Source organism: Lycorma delicatula, chromosome 4 (genome assembly GCF_047948215.1).
Source record: "Lycorma delicatula isolate Av1 chromosome 4, ASM4794821v1, whole genome shotgun sequence".
In the NCBI taxonomy this organism is placed as follows: Eukaryota; Metazoa; Arthropoda; class Insecta; order Hemiptera; family Fulgoridae; genus Lycorma; species Lycorma delicatula.
In genome coordinates, this window is record NC_134458.1 from 150,006,104 (window position 1) to 150,024,287 (window position 18,184).

Genomic DNA, 18,184 nt, shown 5'->3' on the forward strand with positions numbered 1-18,184 from the left:
AAAAATTAAATTTTAATTCAGAGTGAATGATCTATAAAAATGAAAATATAAAAAATTCCAGGCTGCTATTCAGTGTTTTAAAAACTTATGGAAAAATAAAGAAGATTTTGGTATCAACACACCAACATATATGATAAGAGAGTTAAAAAAACATTCTTTAATACTGATGTTCAAGGATAAGATTGTCTTATTAATAAAATGTGTATATCATATTCATTTCATTTAATTAGCTATAATATATAACTTTTTATCATTGCTTATTATTATGTACTCTTGAGATAAGTCTCTTGCACCAAATCAATCAAAATTCCTCCTGTATTTTCAGCTAAACCTTTGAGTAATTGATGGTTCAGTATGGTCCCAGTTTCTTAAGATGATGTATAATTTTCACCCATTATCTTTTCGTTTTTTTCTGATAAATTTTCTTTCTTTCTTAAACTTTAAACTGTTTAACTATTTATATTGATGATTCATAATTTTCCATTCCTCAAATCTTTTATTACTTCCAATTTTAGGATTGCTGCTACTTCATTCTCTTCCTTTAAATCTATGAGAAAATCATTTTGCCTTCCTTTTGATGGTATAGTTTACTCTACTTTTATTCCTTTCACCTTTTAGGTATTTCTTCCTCTTTGTATAACACTTGAATGACTGAAATTTCTTGAGTGTTTGTGCTTGTTCTTCACTTTTTATAGTGAATAAATTTTGTACATAATATCGTTTGTTTGCAAGGCATGTTTGTTTTTTGTATTAGTCATCTTAACTCATTATTAAATTTTTTTATAGAAGAAATACCTATTATAACCATAGTTCATACTTTTCCATTCTTGCATTTTATTGGGTCGTTAATTTTTTTCAATAATCTCATGGTAACTCATGAGTTCTTTATTATTCTTATCTTAATGAAGCCAATTGTTTGTTCTGTTACTGTTATGGGATCTTTCATAGTTGGTCAAAATTCATTTGCACTGTTATCTTTAGCATTTTTTCTCTTTAATACTTAAGTTATTCGTTTTTTGTAATTCTCTTTTCCATTTGTTATTCTTTCTGATATTTTCTTTGCCTTGCCTTTCAGCTTTTTACAATACTAATTTTATATCTGCTATCAGAAGTAAATGATTATTCAACTATTGGGAGTGTTTTTTTATTACGTGAGCTTTTTTTTTATTACATTTCTGAATCCTTCTCCAATCATGCAGTCAGTTTTTATTTGCTTTATCTACTGGTGAGTTTCTTGTGTAGAACCTTCCTTAATAATTTAAATCGAGAGTTAAGTCTTTCTTCTCCTTTTATTCCATATGCTTACTCCATACTTTCCTCTTCCTATCATCTTTCCCCTGCCACAGCTTTTCAAGCTGTTATCATTAACCTTCAATAATCTTCACCCACAATCTTCCATAATCTTCTCTTTATTGGGTAGCATCACCTTGGAGAATGGAGTGCCTCAAGGAATTTGTACAGCCACCTGTTTCATGTTCTTTATTTGTTGATGAATTTGCTATATATATTACATCCCGTTCAATAGCCACACCAGAGAGACTACTACAGAACACTATACCTCACCTCGAAGCTTAGTCCAGTGTTGCCGGCTTCACACTTTCACCTGAGAAAAGATGTGTAGTCTTTTCTTGCCTGCAGGACCCCTTTATACCACAAATCTTTCTAAATGAAGAGCTAATTGTTATCTGTCATGATATTAAGTTTTTAGGTTTATTTTTTGGCAGCTGTCTTACGTGGGTCAATCGCATCAAACAAAAACAAAGTTTCAAACTGCTAGGTATGCTGCAAGTTCTTAGCAGTACCAATTGGGGAGCCAATAGGTCATATATGTTGTGATTTTATTATTCCTTAGTTCGTTCCTGTTTAAATTATGGTTGTGTTGCATACTCTTCAGCTTATCATATTGTGCTGAAGATGTTAGATGCTCGTCTTGCTACAGGTGGTTTTAGATCAAACCCTTTCACTAGCATATTTGTTGAGTGCAGTGAACCATCACTTTGGGATAGATATGACCAACTTCTAGCATCTTACTTTGTCCATCTTAAAGGGCAGCTGAAACACCCGGCCTATACTACATTTCTTGCGAATTCTAATTTACAAAGGTATGAAGACCATCCATGTTACACTGCACCTATGGATGTTTGTATCTGGCAGTTACTACTACACCTTTTAAACATTGACATACATTTTATTTTTCCAACATATCTCTGTTAATATCCTCCATGGAGAATCAACCTTATAAATTTTATTTTTGATCTTACCATATATAGAAACAATCAACACCACGTATTCTGTTTCAGAAAATGTTTCATCATATTCTGTCCAAAATAATCTGTTGGATGTGCATTTATTCATAATAGCAGAATTTGTATGTTTGGTCTACCTAATATTAAAAATGTATTTACTGCTGAACTGTACGCTCTCAATAAAGCTTTGAATATCATTAACTCAAAATACTGTCATCCTTATTTGTAGCAACTCATGTAATGCACTCTAAGCTTCAGAAGATTTTTATTCTAGACATCCTTTGGTCACTGAAATCTATAATGCAATCACTGAGTTGAACTATCACAACACACAAGTGAGTTTCTGCTGGATCCCTAGCCATGTAGTGATTGCGGGCAATAAACATGCAGATTCCACTGGTAAAGATGCATGTAGTCAACTTCCCTTCACCTCTCTCATGTTATTACATGCGATCTTATTAATTGTGTAAAACACTATCCTCGAGCAAAGAGGCAAGGTGGCTGGATTACCACAGTGGATAATAAACTCCAGTACATTAAAAATACTGTGTTGCCATGGGGCTTGTCATTCAGAAAACTCCATTGAGAGGAAGTGGTCTTTTATTTATTGCAGTTAGGCCATACCAGAGTCACTCACAAGTATTTGATGTCAAAAGTAAATGCACTAATATCCAAATGATACAACTGCCTCTTGACTGTGCACCACATCCTTAACTGTTTTACATACTTTTTAATAGTGTTGTTTTATCTTTTTTTATTGTTATGAATAGCATTTCAATTTTTATTCTTTCTGTTCTCATAGAGGGAGTCCTTTACACTCCTCTTGGAGTTTGTTAAATTTATTTTGTTTTTTATTTTAGTTATATATATAATTATATATATATATAATATATATTTAGCTGTTTTTTAGTATGTCAGCTGTGATAGTAGTTGTATGGTTTTGTGTTTAATAAATTAGTTTAATATTCAAGTTTTAGGTTTTATTTTGTATTAATTTTTTTATATTATATTTTATATCTTGTTTTCTGGACGACAATAATGTAAAATCATTTTTAACCCCCCCCCCCCCCCAAAAAAAAATTATTTCCAGATGGGAAATTATTGCTAGAATTTAACAGAGGCTAAAACTTGAGGGATCAATTAGTGCTAGTAATCTGTTGCCTTCTGTTTATAGATCACACCTAGCATTTAACTTCAGTGAGGTACTATTTACTCTTGAGTTATAACTTTCAAAACTTGTCTGACTTGAAACATCCTACCAGTAGTTAGCTGTTGCTGGCGTAGCTCTCAGGAGCAACAAAGCACATAGCGCTTTCCACCATTAGTAATCTGTACTTTCTAGGTGGAGTTATCATTTATTTTCCCTCCCAAATTAATATTCAGGATAGTTATTGAAATCAATTAAATTGTCTATAAAATTATATATGGGCTGTTTATATATATATATATATATATATATATAAATAAATATAGAGGGTAACTTTCCTTATTTTAAGGATAGGGAAGAGTAAAATAGACTATTGGTGAATGAGTTGTAAGGAACACAGAAGTCTCAATGGTATCTGGTACTACTTTAATTAGTCAGGACCTATAGGTTGCTGTCTTCCTATTCATAAAATGACTTTAGTTGTTGAGACTAAAGGTTTGTCAGACCAGGATGTGTTTTCAAATTAGAATTAAATTACAAATAGTAGTTGGTACCTGTCAATTCCCTCATGAAAAGGTAGATGGGCATTATTTATGTTAATTAAATTGAAAATGCCAGGTTTGATTTTCTGGCTCCACATTTGTATTTTTCTTTGTTCTTAATTCATTTTCATACCTAAATATTAATGAAATGGATTGTTTAGCTATCACGTATTAAAAAATAAATAGTTTTGCCAAAGTGAAAAACATTATATGTAAAGTGCCGACATATAAGTCTGTGATTACAATATTAAATTTATCATTTTTGTCTTCATGTACCTTTACCACTTGTATATTTGATTTTCTTGTGTTATTAAACTTAAGTTGTTTAAGGAGAAAGATTGAGCTCTTAGTCTTTTGTAATTATCTAATCATTAAAATAACTTACAGTATAAATTTATTATTTTTAATTTATATATTTTTATTTATTATTTTTTTAATGTACATTTTAGGACCAGTTACCAAAGGAAGAACTATTAGAAGCATTACATCTAGAATTTGTTAATCGTACAAATGAAGTTGGTGTAGATGTTAATTCAGTAGTAGCAAATATGCATAGTGGTAACCTAATTCAATTTGTCTGTGGTCTTGGTCCTAGAAAAGGTGCAGCTCTTGTAAAATTATTAAAACAAACAAATCAACGTCTTGAGAATCGTACTCAACTTGTTACTTCTTGCCATATGGGACCGAAAGTTTTTATCAATTGTGCTGGTTTTATTAAAATTGATACGAATTCATTAGGAGACAGGTAAGTTCATTTTTTACTCTGTAATTTCCATTACTTAAAATTAATACCTTGAGTATCAATAATAATTAAAAATACTAACTCAGTTTTAAGTATAACATATAAAAACATAATAAGTAAAAAAGTAATTACCAATTAAAGTAAAGTTGTTGTTTACATTTTTTTGTTTATATTATTGTGTACAACTTCATCAGGAATTACATATATGAGAAGTATGAGAGACCCCTTCCTTCAGTTAATATGTTGCTATTGTTTTAACCACAGAGTGCAATCTGTTCTTCAAGACTTGTATTTTCAAATGGTGAAAAGTTTTAGACCAGAAATTAATGGAAAATTTATTTAAACTTCCTCAAACCATAGAGCGTGCTCACACGGCAGTTGCGGAGGGGGAAGCGGTTTGAGGCAGTCGTGTGCGAATAAAGCTAAATTTGTAACTTCAGGTCGGTGGAGTGCGAAAAAATTCACTTTTGTCTCCTTGAATTTTGAATGGATCGAGACCATTTTTGTGAAAATTAAAAAAAAAAATTACTTTAAATTTAAGTACATTTTTGAAGCAAAATTTATGAACATTATAATATTTTATTATGTACATAAATTTATAAACATATATAACAGTAATATTAATTGGAACCAACCAAGATAAATTAATTGAACCGGATATTACATAAACACAACAGTGTATAAAAATATTATGTTTGTGTTTACACAGAGCGATTTTATACTGACAGAATTATAATTATGTAAATATATTACAATGATTATTATTTAAATTTACAAATTTTTTCATCTACAAGAATGTGTATAAAAGTGCATAAAAGCTGACTCTTGTCTGAAATAATATGTAAAAAGTGATAGTGCAATAGTTATTATTTTTTCAAGCTACCCCAATTATAAAAAATGGTCTCAATCTGTCCAAAATTTGCAGAGAAAGAGCAATTTATTTGCAAGTTATGAATTCAGCTTTATTCACATGTAACTGCACAAATTGCTTCCCCCTCCTAGACTACCATGCAAGCAATGGTAGTTGCTCACATTATTTTTCACTCATTTTTTTGAAGAAGTTTAAACAAATTTTACATTAATTTTTGGTCTAAAACTTTTCAAAGTACAAGTCTTGAAGAATAGATTGCACTGCAGCACTGGTAATGGAAAAAGTTCTTAAAAGCCAAAATAATTACAGTTGCATGAAGAATCTTAAAATATCTCAAATTAAAATATCTCGGCAATGAATAAACCAATATTCTTATTTGCAAAATGTCATAAAGATATTTACCTCTACTCCAATACAAGGGTATTATGGAACATGTCTGGATATAGCAAAATGCAGCTTATTTTGCTGTTTAAAGTGTATAATTCCATAAATGAACAGTTTCCAGGCCACCCACCACCAGCCACATTGCAATTATCACAATGTCGCAATTATCACAATGTTGACATATTAATAAGTCCTGAGCACATCAGACAACTTATTGTGGAAAATAATCAAGGCATATATATCAATGTCAATATGCAACAAATGAAAAATTGTACACTAGTGTGGAGGGAGCTTTTTAGAACCATAACTCTTAAAACTATTCACAATTCAACATATCAATGATGATGTAGAGACACAAGTCTGTGTGCATTCTGCAAGATTGCACACATACTTTCATGCATGCACATCCACTAGATAAATAATTGATGAGTACAGGTGTTTATAAACACTCAGAATATATATTAGTCCATACCATGTATTTATCAAAAAGACTCAGATGTACTGCAGTTATATTATAAAGATATCATTTAACATAACGGTGTATATAAAAATAATCCACCAATAAAAATATATAAAGATACCAAATAACATTTGCATTGGGTAGCATTTATTCAGTTCATTAGTTTAGGTTGTTCACTTTTTCATCAAAATTAAAGAATATCATTTGGTTAAATTTATTATTTAATCAGTTGAGATAACTAACAGGGGCAAGACAATGAAAATAATAGAATAAAAACCTGTTATTGTTAACCTTTTATCTAACAATTTTAACCATAACTTAAACATTACTGACTGGCCAGGCCAATTCCAAAAGTTAAACTACTTCATTCATGTAAAATTGTTAGATGATTTAGTGAGCTTAATGATAGTCTTATTTAAAATTGCACATCTGAATCTTCAGTACATTCTTCAGTCAACAGAATTTAAATTAATAAGAATTCTTGTGTACTGTTTTATACATAATGTTATTTCACATTAACACATTTATTTTTCACTATTATTAATATATTTATCCTTTTTTCCTGAGTTGATTGCTTTTTTTTAAATTAGAACTGTAGTGCAAGTATACATACACACACAGATATAATTTTTTTTTGAAAATTCAATAATTCATCAACATATCGACCAATGTGTTAAATTAAGCTCAATATTAAATGAAACTTAAACTCATCAAAACAGTGTTTTGATCAGAATTAGGTTCTCTAAAAGTTTTTATAATTAACAAAGTTATACTTCAAACCTAAAAACGCATTTTTTGTTACTAAATTTTTCTGTTTTACACTGGATATCATGAAAACTACGGGAGATACAGTTCTGGGACCTGCTTTATTTTATGTATCAGGTGTAATAAAAACTTTTCTTATTGTAATTAAATGTTAACAAAAACTCCCATTAACTCTTTAATTATTACAAAATTGATCCTTTTCTGATTGCTCATGGTAACAAAAGCATTCATGACTTGGTTCTAACCCTTTACAGTCGATGAATAATCTTTTGCAAATTGCAGCTACAGCAAGTGGGAACCATATCATTCATTCTTTAAGAGTTGTGTATAATATCTAATAAAATGAATTTAGGTTAAGAATATGTTTAAATTATTTTTGTTAATGTTTAGAAAATGAATAATTTCACAAATAATATTTTTTAAGAAAAAGAGATTTTATATTAAAACAAATTCCTTATTATGAATTAATAGTTTTTTTTTAACATTATTCAGCACAGATGCATATGTGGAGGTCCTTGATGGTTCTCGTGTGCATCCAGAAACTTATGAATGGGCAAGAAAAATGGCAGTTGATGCTCTTGAATATGATGATGAAGATGCAAATCCTGCTGGTGCTCTTGAAGAAATTCTAGAGTCACCTGAAAGATTAAAGGATTTAGATTTAGATGCTTTTGCAGAAGAATTAGAAAGACAGGTTAGTAATTTTTGTTTAAAATTATAAAGCTAATACTTAGTTTTCAATCTAGTGTGTTATTTATTTATGACAGATTCTTTTTTTTAGGGCTTTGGTAATAAAAGTATCACGTTATATGACATAAGAGCAGAATTAAATCATCGTTATAAAGATATGAGAGCCTCTTATCAGTCATTAAATCCTGAGGAGTTATTTGACGTATTAACAAAAGAGAATCCAGAAACATTCTACATTGGTAAATTGATAACAGCGTCTGTTGTAGGTAATTATTGTTTAATGTTATTTATTTGGTATATTTCTGTTTTTTTATTACACTGTAAAATCTTCCTGATAAAAAAATCTTTATTAGGATTTTTATCATTACAGTAAAACTTGGTTATAACAAGATTCAAGGGGCCAATCAAATATGCTCGTTTTAGCAGAGCGCTCGGTACTTCCGAGTTACCACCTCATAAGTATAAATTTTTATACTGTCATCTATTATAATACAAAAAATATATACTATATATCTAAGAAGAAGCTGTTGTAAAATAAAATATTGATGTTTTTCGTGTTTTTTTTTTTTTTAGTCTTCAGTCATTTGACTGGTTTTATGCAGCTCTCCAAGATTCCTTATCTAGTGCTGGTTGTTTCACTTCGGTATACTCCCTACATCCTACATCACTAACAATTTGTTTTACATATTCCAAATGTTGCCTGCCTATACAATTTTTCCCATCTACCTGTCCCTCCAATATCAAAGCAACTATTCCAGGATGCCTTAATATCTGGCCTATAAGTCTGTTTCTTCTTTTAAATATATTTTTCCAAATGCTTCTCTCTTCATCAATTTGCCGCAACACCTCTTCATTTGTCACTTTATCCACCCATCTCATTTTTAACATTCTCCTATAGTACCACATCTCTAAAGCTTCTAATCTTTTCTTCTCAGGTACTCTGAACGTCCAAGTTTCACTTCCTATAAAGGTGCCCTCCAAACATATACTTTCAAAAATGTTTTCCTGATGTTTCAACTCATTTTTGATGTAAGCAAATTATATTTCTGACTGAAAGCTCATCTCGCCTGTGCTATTCAGCATTTTATATCACTCCTGTTACATCCATCTTTAGTAATTCTACTTCGCAAATAACAAAATTCTTCTACTTCCATAATCTTTTCTCTTCCTATTTTGTACATTCAGTGATCCATCTACATAATTTCTACTACATTTCATTATTTTCATTTTGTTCTTGTTGATTTTCATGTGGTAGTTCTTGAATAGGATTTCATCCATGCCTTTCATTGTTTCTTCTTAATCTTTTTTACTCTCAGCTAGAATTACTATATGATCAGCAAATTGTAGCATCTTTATCTTTTCACTTTGCACTGTTACTCCAGATCTAAATTGTTCTTTAACATCATTAACTGCTAGTTCTATGTAAAGATGAAAAAGTAACAGGGATAGGGAACATCCTTGTCTGACTCGCTTTTTTATTACGGCTTCATGAACCCTACACATTTTTTAAAATACTCAACATTTTATTCCAGTCTACATTATCAAATGACATTTCTAAGTCTATAAATGCCATGTATGTTGAATTGTTTTTCTTTAATTTTCCTTCTACTGCTAATCTTAGTGCTAAAATTGCTTCCCTTGTCCCTATCTTCTTCTGAAACCAAATTAATCTTCTAACACTTCTTCCACTCTCCTCTCAATTCTTCTGTACAGAATTCTAGTTAAGATTTTTGATGCATGAGTAGTTAACCTATAATTGTTCTGTGTTCTTCACATTTATCTGCTCCTGCTTTCTTTAGTATCATGACAATAACACTCCTTTTGAAGTCTGATGGAACTTCCCCTTTTTCGTAAATATTACACATCAGTTTATATAATCTGCATCGCTTTCTCACCTGCACTGTGCAGTAATTCTGCAGGTACCCTGTTTGTCCCGGGAGCCTTTCTGCCATTCAAATCTTTTAATGCTTTATTAAATTCAGATCTCAGTATTGTTTCTCCCTTTTCATCCTTTCAACTTCCTCCATAACACCAATTTCTAACTCATTTCCTCTGTATAACTCTTCAATATATTCTACCTACCTTTTCTTTTGTATTATAAATCAGTGTACCATCTTTAAATACATTATTAGATTTTAATTTATGTACTTCAAAATTCTCCTTAACTATCCTGTATGCTCCGTCTCTTTTACCAATCATCATTTCTCCTGAACACTTTTCTTTAATCCACAGTTCTTTCACTAATTTGCACTTCCTGTTTATAGTACTTCTTAATTGTCAATAGTTCCTTTTACCCTCATCACTAGCATTCTTATACTTTTTACATTCATCCATGAGCTGCAATATATTCTCTGATAACCAAGGTTTTCTACCAGTTCTCTTTGTTTCACCTAAGTTCGCTTCTGCTGATGTAAGAATTTCCTTTTTAACATTCTGACATTCTTCTTTTACATTTTCTACTTATCTTTTTTACTCAGACCTCTTGTGATGTCCTCCTCAAAAATCTTCTTACCTCCTCTCCCTCAAGCTTCTCTTAAATTCCACAGATTCATCTGACACCTTTTCTTCAGGTTTTTAAACCCCAACCCACATTTCATTATCATTAAACTATGGTCGCTATCAGTGTCTGCTCTAGGATATGCTTTGCAGTCGAGTTGATTTCTAAATCTTTGTTTAACCATGATATAATCTATCTGGTACCTTGCATTATCACCAGGCGTTTCCATGTGAATTCTCTTCTATTATGATTTTTAAATTAGGTGTTGGCAATTACTAAATTATACTTCATGTAAAATTCAGTAAGTCTGTACCCTCCTTAATTCCTTTTGCTCAACCCGTATTCATCCACAATATTTTCTTCCTTGCCTTTTCCAATGCTTGCATTCCAATCTTCAGCTATTAGTAATTTTCCATTGCTTTCAGCTGTGTAGTACTCAAAAGTTTGAGTGATGTTTGTATGGCTAAGTCCTCCTGACCTATGCCCTTAACAACTACTGAAAGAGCTGCTGCCTTCTTTCAGAATTCATTCCTTAGTCTGGTGGCTCTTAACAGATACCTCTCTTATATAGTTGCACCATCAGTCCAGCTACTCTCACTGAGCACTCAAGTCTCCTCACCTTCGGCAAGGTCTCATGATTCATATAGGGAGTGTTTTGTACTGTAGACTAACAAATAAAATTTAGATGTAATATAATTTTTAGATACTAATATATTTGATTTTAACCAAAACTGTTAGCATTCAATGAATTAGAAAAAAAAAATTGTAATAAGTGCAGTAAAACTAACCAAAATCATCGAGGAAAGTATCAAATGAACACCACACAACAATTTCTATGTCACATGTTTCGTTTATTTTTGTTTGTGTAATAATCTTATACCTGTAATCATCAAAACAGTTTTGTAGTTTATTCAAGTACTCTACAGATTCATCACTTATTATCAGTCTTGCTAAACTCCATTAATTTTTTAAAACATTCTTTGGCATCAGTCATTGATATAACTGGGAGAATAGTAGATTCATCTTTGTTTTCAGTTTCAGCTTCACTATCACCTGCACGACGTATGAGTTACCTCAGTAATAATGTCCCATCAGTTGGAATTTCTGTAGCATGTATGTCATCATCAGCTGTTGCTTAGTTATCAATTGAGTATGCTTGAAAGGCTGATTTTTTTGTAGAGTTAAAAGTGAATTCATTCTGAGAGTGGTATATTGTCTTCATCATTGTAATCTTCTGTCAAAATATGGTGTGGAATGAGACCAGATTTTTAAAAACTGTTTCGAATTGTAGCTTGTGATGTAGCGTGTAACGTATCGTTACACCAATCTAACTTACTTCATAAATCTGATAGTGTCTAAAACCATCATTTGGAATTCTTTTTTTTCATCCATGTTCTCTATAATTTTTAAAAGCATTAACTGCCTGTAGTGAACTTTAAAACTGCGAATAACCCCTGTACATCTACATCCTGTTATAGCTTGGAGGTTGGCTTTTAAATGTTTCAAGGTATAGCATCCTGGAAATTTGAAGGTAAAGTGAATATTAAATGCTAATGGCCAAAGTTATTTCTAATAAAACAGGCCGTAGTAATCAATACCTTTAAATTCAAGTGAATGTTATTGGTAAAATTGAAGGTGTGGACCAGTTTTTTATTTAATTTTCATTTATTATATTGTAGATAAGAAGAAAATTGATTAGAGTAATATCCATGAAAATCTGTAGAAACAAAAAGAAAAATGTATTCATTTTAGACCTGTTTCACTTAGAGCAAATCATTTGTGGTAGACATTATTGTTCATGACTAAATATATTTCAGTAACTTCTAAAATATGGCTAAATGTAATTAAGTTTTTTTTTAGTGTAATGTTTTAATGAAGCATCCGAGACATTTTGTGACTTGGAGAGTGATTGATAAAGTGACACAAATGTGCTATGAGTTAGATGATTAACATTTAAATTATCATTCCCTGTTTTAAGATTTGGAAGAAAGTAAAGCAGATGCTGATGACCCTCAAAATTACCTTTATATTTATTTATATATATATATATATATTACAGTGATTATTGCTGAAAAAAACAAGGAATTTTTGCTCTCCAGCAAAACTGTTAAAATTCATAAGCGACTTACAATTTTACTCTAGTACTCACAGCTCAAGAAAATATTATTGAAGAAATTTTTTCTGTATTAAAAGCTTAGAAAAAAGTGTACAAAAAATTTGTTATCAGTATAAAAGTATACAAAATGTTCTTTCCACCTACAACATAAAGAGTAAGCCTATATTAGCTGTAATATTTGTTATAACCTCCTCTATGAATCATGAGACCTTGCCGTTGGTGAGGGGGCTTGAGTACTCAGTGATACAGAGTAGCTGGACCGAAGGTGCAACCATATCGGAGAGGTATCTGTTGAGAGCCAGACTATGGAATGATTCCTGAAAGAGGGCAGCAGCTCTTTCAGTAGTTGTTAGGGGCGTGAGTCAGGATGACTTAAACGGCTATATCAACATCACTCAGTCCTCTGAGTACTGCGCAGCTGAAAGCAATGGAAAACTACAGCTGCTTTTTTCCAAGAAAATGTGGCTCTCTGCATTTTCATATAGCAATTATGGAGGCGCCTTCCTTGGTAAAATATTCCAGAGGTAAACTAGTCCCCCGTTCGGATCTCCGGGTGGGGAATACTAAGGAGGGGGTCACCACAGTAAATTAAAAAATAACATTCTACGAGTCGGAGCATGGAATGTTAGAAGTTTAAAAAAGGTTGGTAGGCTGGAAAATTTAAAAAGAGAAATGGATAGGATAAATGTGGATGTATTGTGAATTAGTGAGGTTCGGTGGGAAGAGGAAGGCGACTTTTGTTCAGGTGATTTTAGAATAATAAACTCAGCTTCAAGTAATGGCCAGGCAGGAGTAGGTTTCATAATGAACAAGAAGATAGGGAAGAGAGTAGAATATGTTAGAAGTTTAAAAAAGGTTGGTAGGCTGGAAAATTTAAAAAGAGAAATGGATAGGATAAATGTGGATGTATTGGGAATTAGTGAGGTTCGGTGGGAAGAGGAAGGCGACTTTTGTTCAGGTGATTTTAGAATAATAAACTCAGCTTCAAGTAATGGCCAGGCAGGAGTAGGTTTCATAATGAACAAGAAGATAGGGAAGAGAGTAGAATATCTCAAAACGCATAGCAATAGAATCATTGTAATAAGGATAAAATCAAAACCTAAACCGACAACGATTGTTAACGTCTATATGCCTACAAGCGCCCATGATGATGATGAGGTACAGTGTGTATACGAAGAGATTGATGAAGCAATTAAACACGTAAAAGGAGATGAAAATTTAATAATAGTTGGAGATTGGAATGAAAGCATTGGAAAGGGCAAGGAAGGAAATATAGTAGGTGAATACGAGCTGGGCAAAAGGAATGAAAGAGGGGACAGACTTATAGAGTTTTGCACAAAGTATAATTTAGTAATTGCCAACACCCAATTTAAAAATCATAATAGAAGAATATACACTTGGAAAAAGCCAGGCGATACTGCAAGGTATCAGGTAGATTATATAAGGTTAAGCAAAGATTTAGGAATCAACTCCGTTGACTGCAAAACTTACCCTGGAGCAGACATTGATAGCGACCATAATTTGGTGATAATGAAATGTAAATTGGGATTTAAAAACCTGAAGAAAAGGTGTCAGATGAATCGGTGGAATTTAGAGAAGCTTGAGGAAGAGGAGGTAAAGAAGATTTTTGAGGAGGACATCGCAAGAGGTCTGAGTAAAAAAGATAAGGTAGAAAATGTAAAAGAAGAATGGGAGAATGTTAAAAAGGAAATTCTTAAATCAGCAGAAGCAAACTGAGGCAGAATAAAGAGAACTGGTAGAAAACCTTGGGTTTCAGACGATATATTGCAGCTGATGGATGAACGTGGAAAATATAAGAATGCTAGTGATGAAGAAAGTAAAAGGAACTACTGACAATTAAGAAATGCTATAAACAGGAAGTGCAAACTAGCGAAAGAAGAGTGGATTAAAGAAAAGTGATCAGAAGTGGAAAGAGAAATGAACATTGGTAAAATAGACGGAGCATACAGGAAAGTTAAGGAAAATTTTGGGGTACATAAATTAAAATCTAATAATGTGTTAAACAAAGATGGTACACCAATATGTAATACGAAAGGTAAAGTCGATAGATGAGTGGAATATTTTGAAGTTATACGGAGGAAATGAAGTTGAGGAGGATGAAATGGGAGAAACAATACTGAGATCTGAATTTAAGAGAGCATTAAAAGATTTAAGTGTCAGAAAGGCTCCTGGAATAGACGGAATACCTGTAGAATTACTGCGCAGTGCAGGTGAGGAAGCGATTGATAGATTATACAAGCCGGTGTGTAATATTTATGAAAAAGGGGAAGTTCCGTCAGACTTCAAAAAAAATGTTATAAGTCATGATACCAAAGAAAGCAGGGGCAGATAAATGTGAAGAATACAGAACAATTAGTTTAACTAGTCATGCATCAAAAATCTTAACTAGAATTCTATACAGAAGAATTGAGAGGAGAGTGGAAGAAGTGTTAGGAGAAGACCAATTTGGTTTCAGGAAAAGTATAGGGACAAGGGAAGCAATTTTACGCCTCAGATTAATAGTAGAAGAAAGATTAAAGAAAAACAAACCAACATACTTGGCGTTTATAGACCTAGAAAAGGCATTCGATAACGTAGACTGGAATAAAATGTTCAGCAAAAAAAAAAAATTAGGGTTCAAATACAGAGATAGAAGAGCAATTGCTAACATGTACAGGAACCAAACAGCAACAGTAATAATTGAAGAACATAAGAAAGGGAGTCCGACAAGGATGTTCCCTATTCCCGTACAATTTAGATTCGGAGTAACAGTACAAGGTGAAAAGATAAAGATGCTACGATTTGCTGATGATATAGTAAATTCTAGCCGAGAATAAAAAGGATTTAGAAGAATCAATGAATGGCATAGATGAAGTCCTACGCAAGAACTATCGGATGAAAATAAACAAATACAAAACAAAAGTAATGAAATGTATTAGAAATAACAAAGATGGACCAAATGAATGTGAAAATAGGAGAAAGATTATGGAGGTAGAAGAATTTTGTTATTTGGGAAGTAGAATTACTAAAGATGGACGAAGCAGGAGCGATATAAAATGCCGAATAGTACAAGCGAAATGAGCCTTCAGTCAGAAATATAATTTGTTAACATCAAAAATTAATTTAAATGTCAGGAAAAAATTTTTGAAAGTATATGTTTGGAGTGTCGCTTTATATGGATGTGAAGCTTGGACAATCGGAGTATCTGAGAAGAAAAGATTAGAAGCTTTTGAAATGTGGTGCTATAGGAGAATGTAAAAAATCAGATGGGTGGATAAAGTTACAAATGAAGAGATATTGCGGCAAATAGATGAAGAAAGAAGCATTTGGAAAAATATAGTTAAAAGAAGAGACAGAGTTATAGGTCACATACTAAGGCATCCTGGAATAGTCGCTTTAATATTGGAAGGACAGGTAGAAGGAAAAAATTGTGTAGGCAGGCCACGTTTGGAATATGTAAGACAAATTGTTAGGGATGTAGGATGTAGGCTGTAGGGGTTATACGGAAATGAAACGACTGGCACTGGATAGGGAATCTTGGAGAGCTGCATCAAACCAGTCAAATGACTGAAGACAAAAAAAAAATGTGTTAATAAAAATAGTTTCGTTAATTAAAATTAATTTTTATAATATACAGTATAATATTTTTAAAATGTCTATTTTTAATTGTTCCTTGGGTTTTGAATTAGTAAGGTTTTAGAAAGTCGTTTTCATTAGTTTTTTATGTTAAATTAGTTGATTTTAAAAAAAATTAATTATGATCATGATTGATAATTTCAGGAATTTCTCATAAGAAACCGGAAGGAGAGCAATTAGATGCTGCCAACCCTGTTAGAAATGATGAAACTGGATTATGGCAATGTCCATTTTGCTTAAAAAATGATTTTCCAGAATTGTCTGAGGTAATTTTAATCTGTAATAGTTTATAAATATTAGTTTAATAATGTTGCATAACTCTCGTAATGAGAGTTTGTTTGGTCCCCCATTTTTCCCCAGTCATTAACACTGAAATAAGCAATGACCATACATCCAAAACACTCAAAATATAAAAAAAATTATGTATTACAAAAAGTTAGTAATATAAATAATTACAATAATGGTAAACTAATAAGTGAAAATGGTAAATGTGAAGAATATTGAAGTTTCTTAAATATTATTCATTGAACATTTATAAAAAGGAATTTAAATACATAAATGCCACAGCCAGCTACTTTTATGGCTTTACATTATTTGATATTTCATGTTGAAATATGATAGACAGTGTATGTGGAGATCATAATATAAGAATAAGATATAATTTATAGGGGTCATTATTTGGTCAGAGAAGAAGAGTATTATAATTATTGTGTAATTGATGAATAATTATAAACGTATTAAGATTACATTAGAGGTTTCAAAACAATATCTTAATTTTTGAGGCTAATGTAATTTTAATATTACATTGTGCTAATGTAGTAAATTAGGAAAAAATGTTGAACATTTTTTATTATGGAGTAGTCACTACTCTGTGTGGTATATGGGTGATGGTTAACTCAGCAATATGTTATATATTTATTATTATTTAAAATTTACTAGGTTTTTAAAGTACATATTTGTAATTTTTAATACTTTATTTTGTTTGCTTTCCAGGTGTGGAATCATTTTGATGCTGGAGGTTGTCCTGGACAAGCAGTTGGAGTTAGGATAAGATTAGATAATGGTGTGAGCGGTTATATTCATATTAAAAATTTATCAGATGAACATGTCTCGGATCCTAAAGAAAGAGTAAAAAGAGGTCAACTCATTTATTGTCGGATAACTAAAATCGATGTTGAAAAGTTTGCTATTGATGCCACATCAAAAAGCTCGGACTTGGCTGATAAAAATCATGAGTGGAGGTAATTTATAAATAAATTTTTTTTTAAATCTCTTATCTGCGCTTTATTAATTACTTATTGTTGGTCCTTGGTGAACAATTTCTGTAATATGTAACTCTATTTTAAAACATCTGAATTTGAAGTATATTTTTCTATTTTTGTCAGATACATTATGTGTTAGTAGTCTTGCTACGTGAATTTTTTATCTCATTTATTTAGACGTAAATTCTAATTTTCACATGACTTTTTTTCATTTTAGATGTCTAAAATATTGTGATTGTATTTTTTTAAATATATACATTATGCAGCTTAGAACCAACAAATTCAACTAGTAATCAGAGTTAGCAGTATTTTGGGTGATGTTATAAGAAACTTTTAAATTTATTTTAAAGGTTATTTTTTCTTATTTTTAAAAACTTTCAGACACATCTAAACCTTAGTTTAACATTATTTATCTTTCATTCAGCTAAAATCCTATTTACTTCCTCCTAATTACTTTGTTTATTTGGATATGTATTATATTTTTGTTTTGTTTTTTTTTTTTTAATAAAATTCCCCTTTTCCTGAGGTGTGTATTTTTTGCTTTTGTATGCTCCTGCTTGTAAATTCTTGTCTCTATTTTATTGCTGTTTCTTTTATGTATTTATAATGTTCTATTTTTTAATTTATACTGTAGTTTTCTTTGTTATTGGTGTTTGAATGTTAGTGACCCTAATGATTAATTGTTCATTTTAATTTTAATAAAAGCATTTTATGTAAATGAAGACTCGTACAATTACTATTTTGGGACTGAGTTTGTCATTTGATAATCTGGAAAGCTTTAGATTAATCTGGTATATATTTATTTTGTTAGAATCTTATAGATGAT

At 31.2% G+C, this 18,184-nt stretch overlaps 1 protein-coding gene across 3 annotated transcripts in view; it reads left to right on the top strand.

Moving 5' to 3' along the window:
- Spt6 (transcription elongation factor Spt6) overlaps positions 1 to 18,184 on the top strand; it is a 102,936-nt gene that overhangs the window by 55,284 nt on the left and 29,468 nt on the right. For all 3 annotated transcript variants that reach the window (XM_075364351.1, XM_075364353.1, XM_075364352.1), the window contains exons 20-24: positions 4,385 to 4,680; positions 7,650 to 7,851; positions 7,939 to 8,113; positions 16,241 to 16,362; positions 17,090 to 17,337. In XM_075364351.1, the coding sequence (XP_075220466.1) occupies positions 4,385 to 4,680; positions 7,650 to 7,851; positions 7,939 to 8,113; positions 16,241 to 16,362; positions 17,090 to 17,337 (1,043 nt within the window). The remainder of the gene's footprint in view (positions 1 to 4,384; positions 4,681 to 7,649; positions 7,852 to 7,938; positions 8,114 to 16,240; positions 16,363 to 17,089; positions 17,338 to 18,184) is intronic.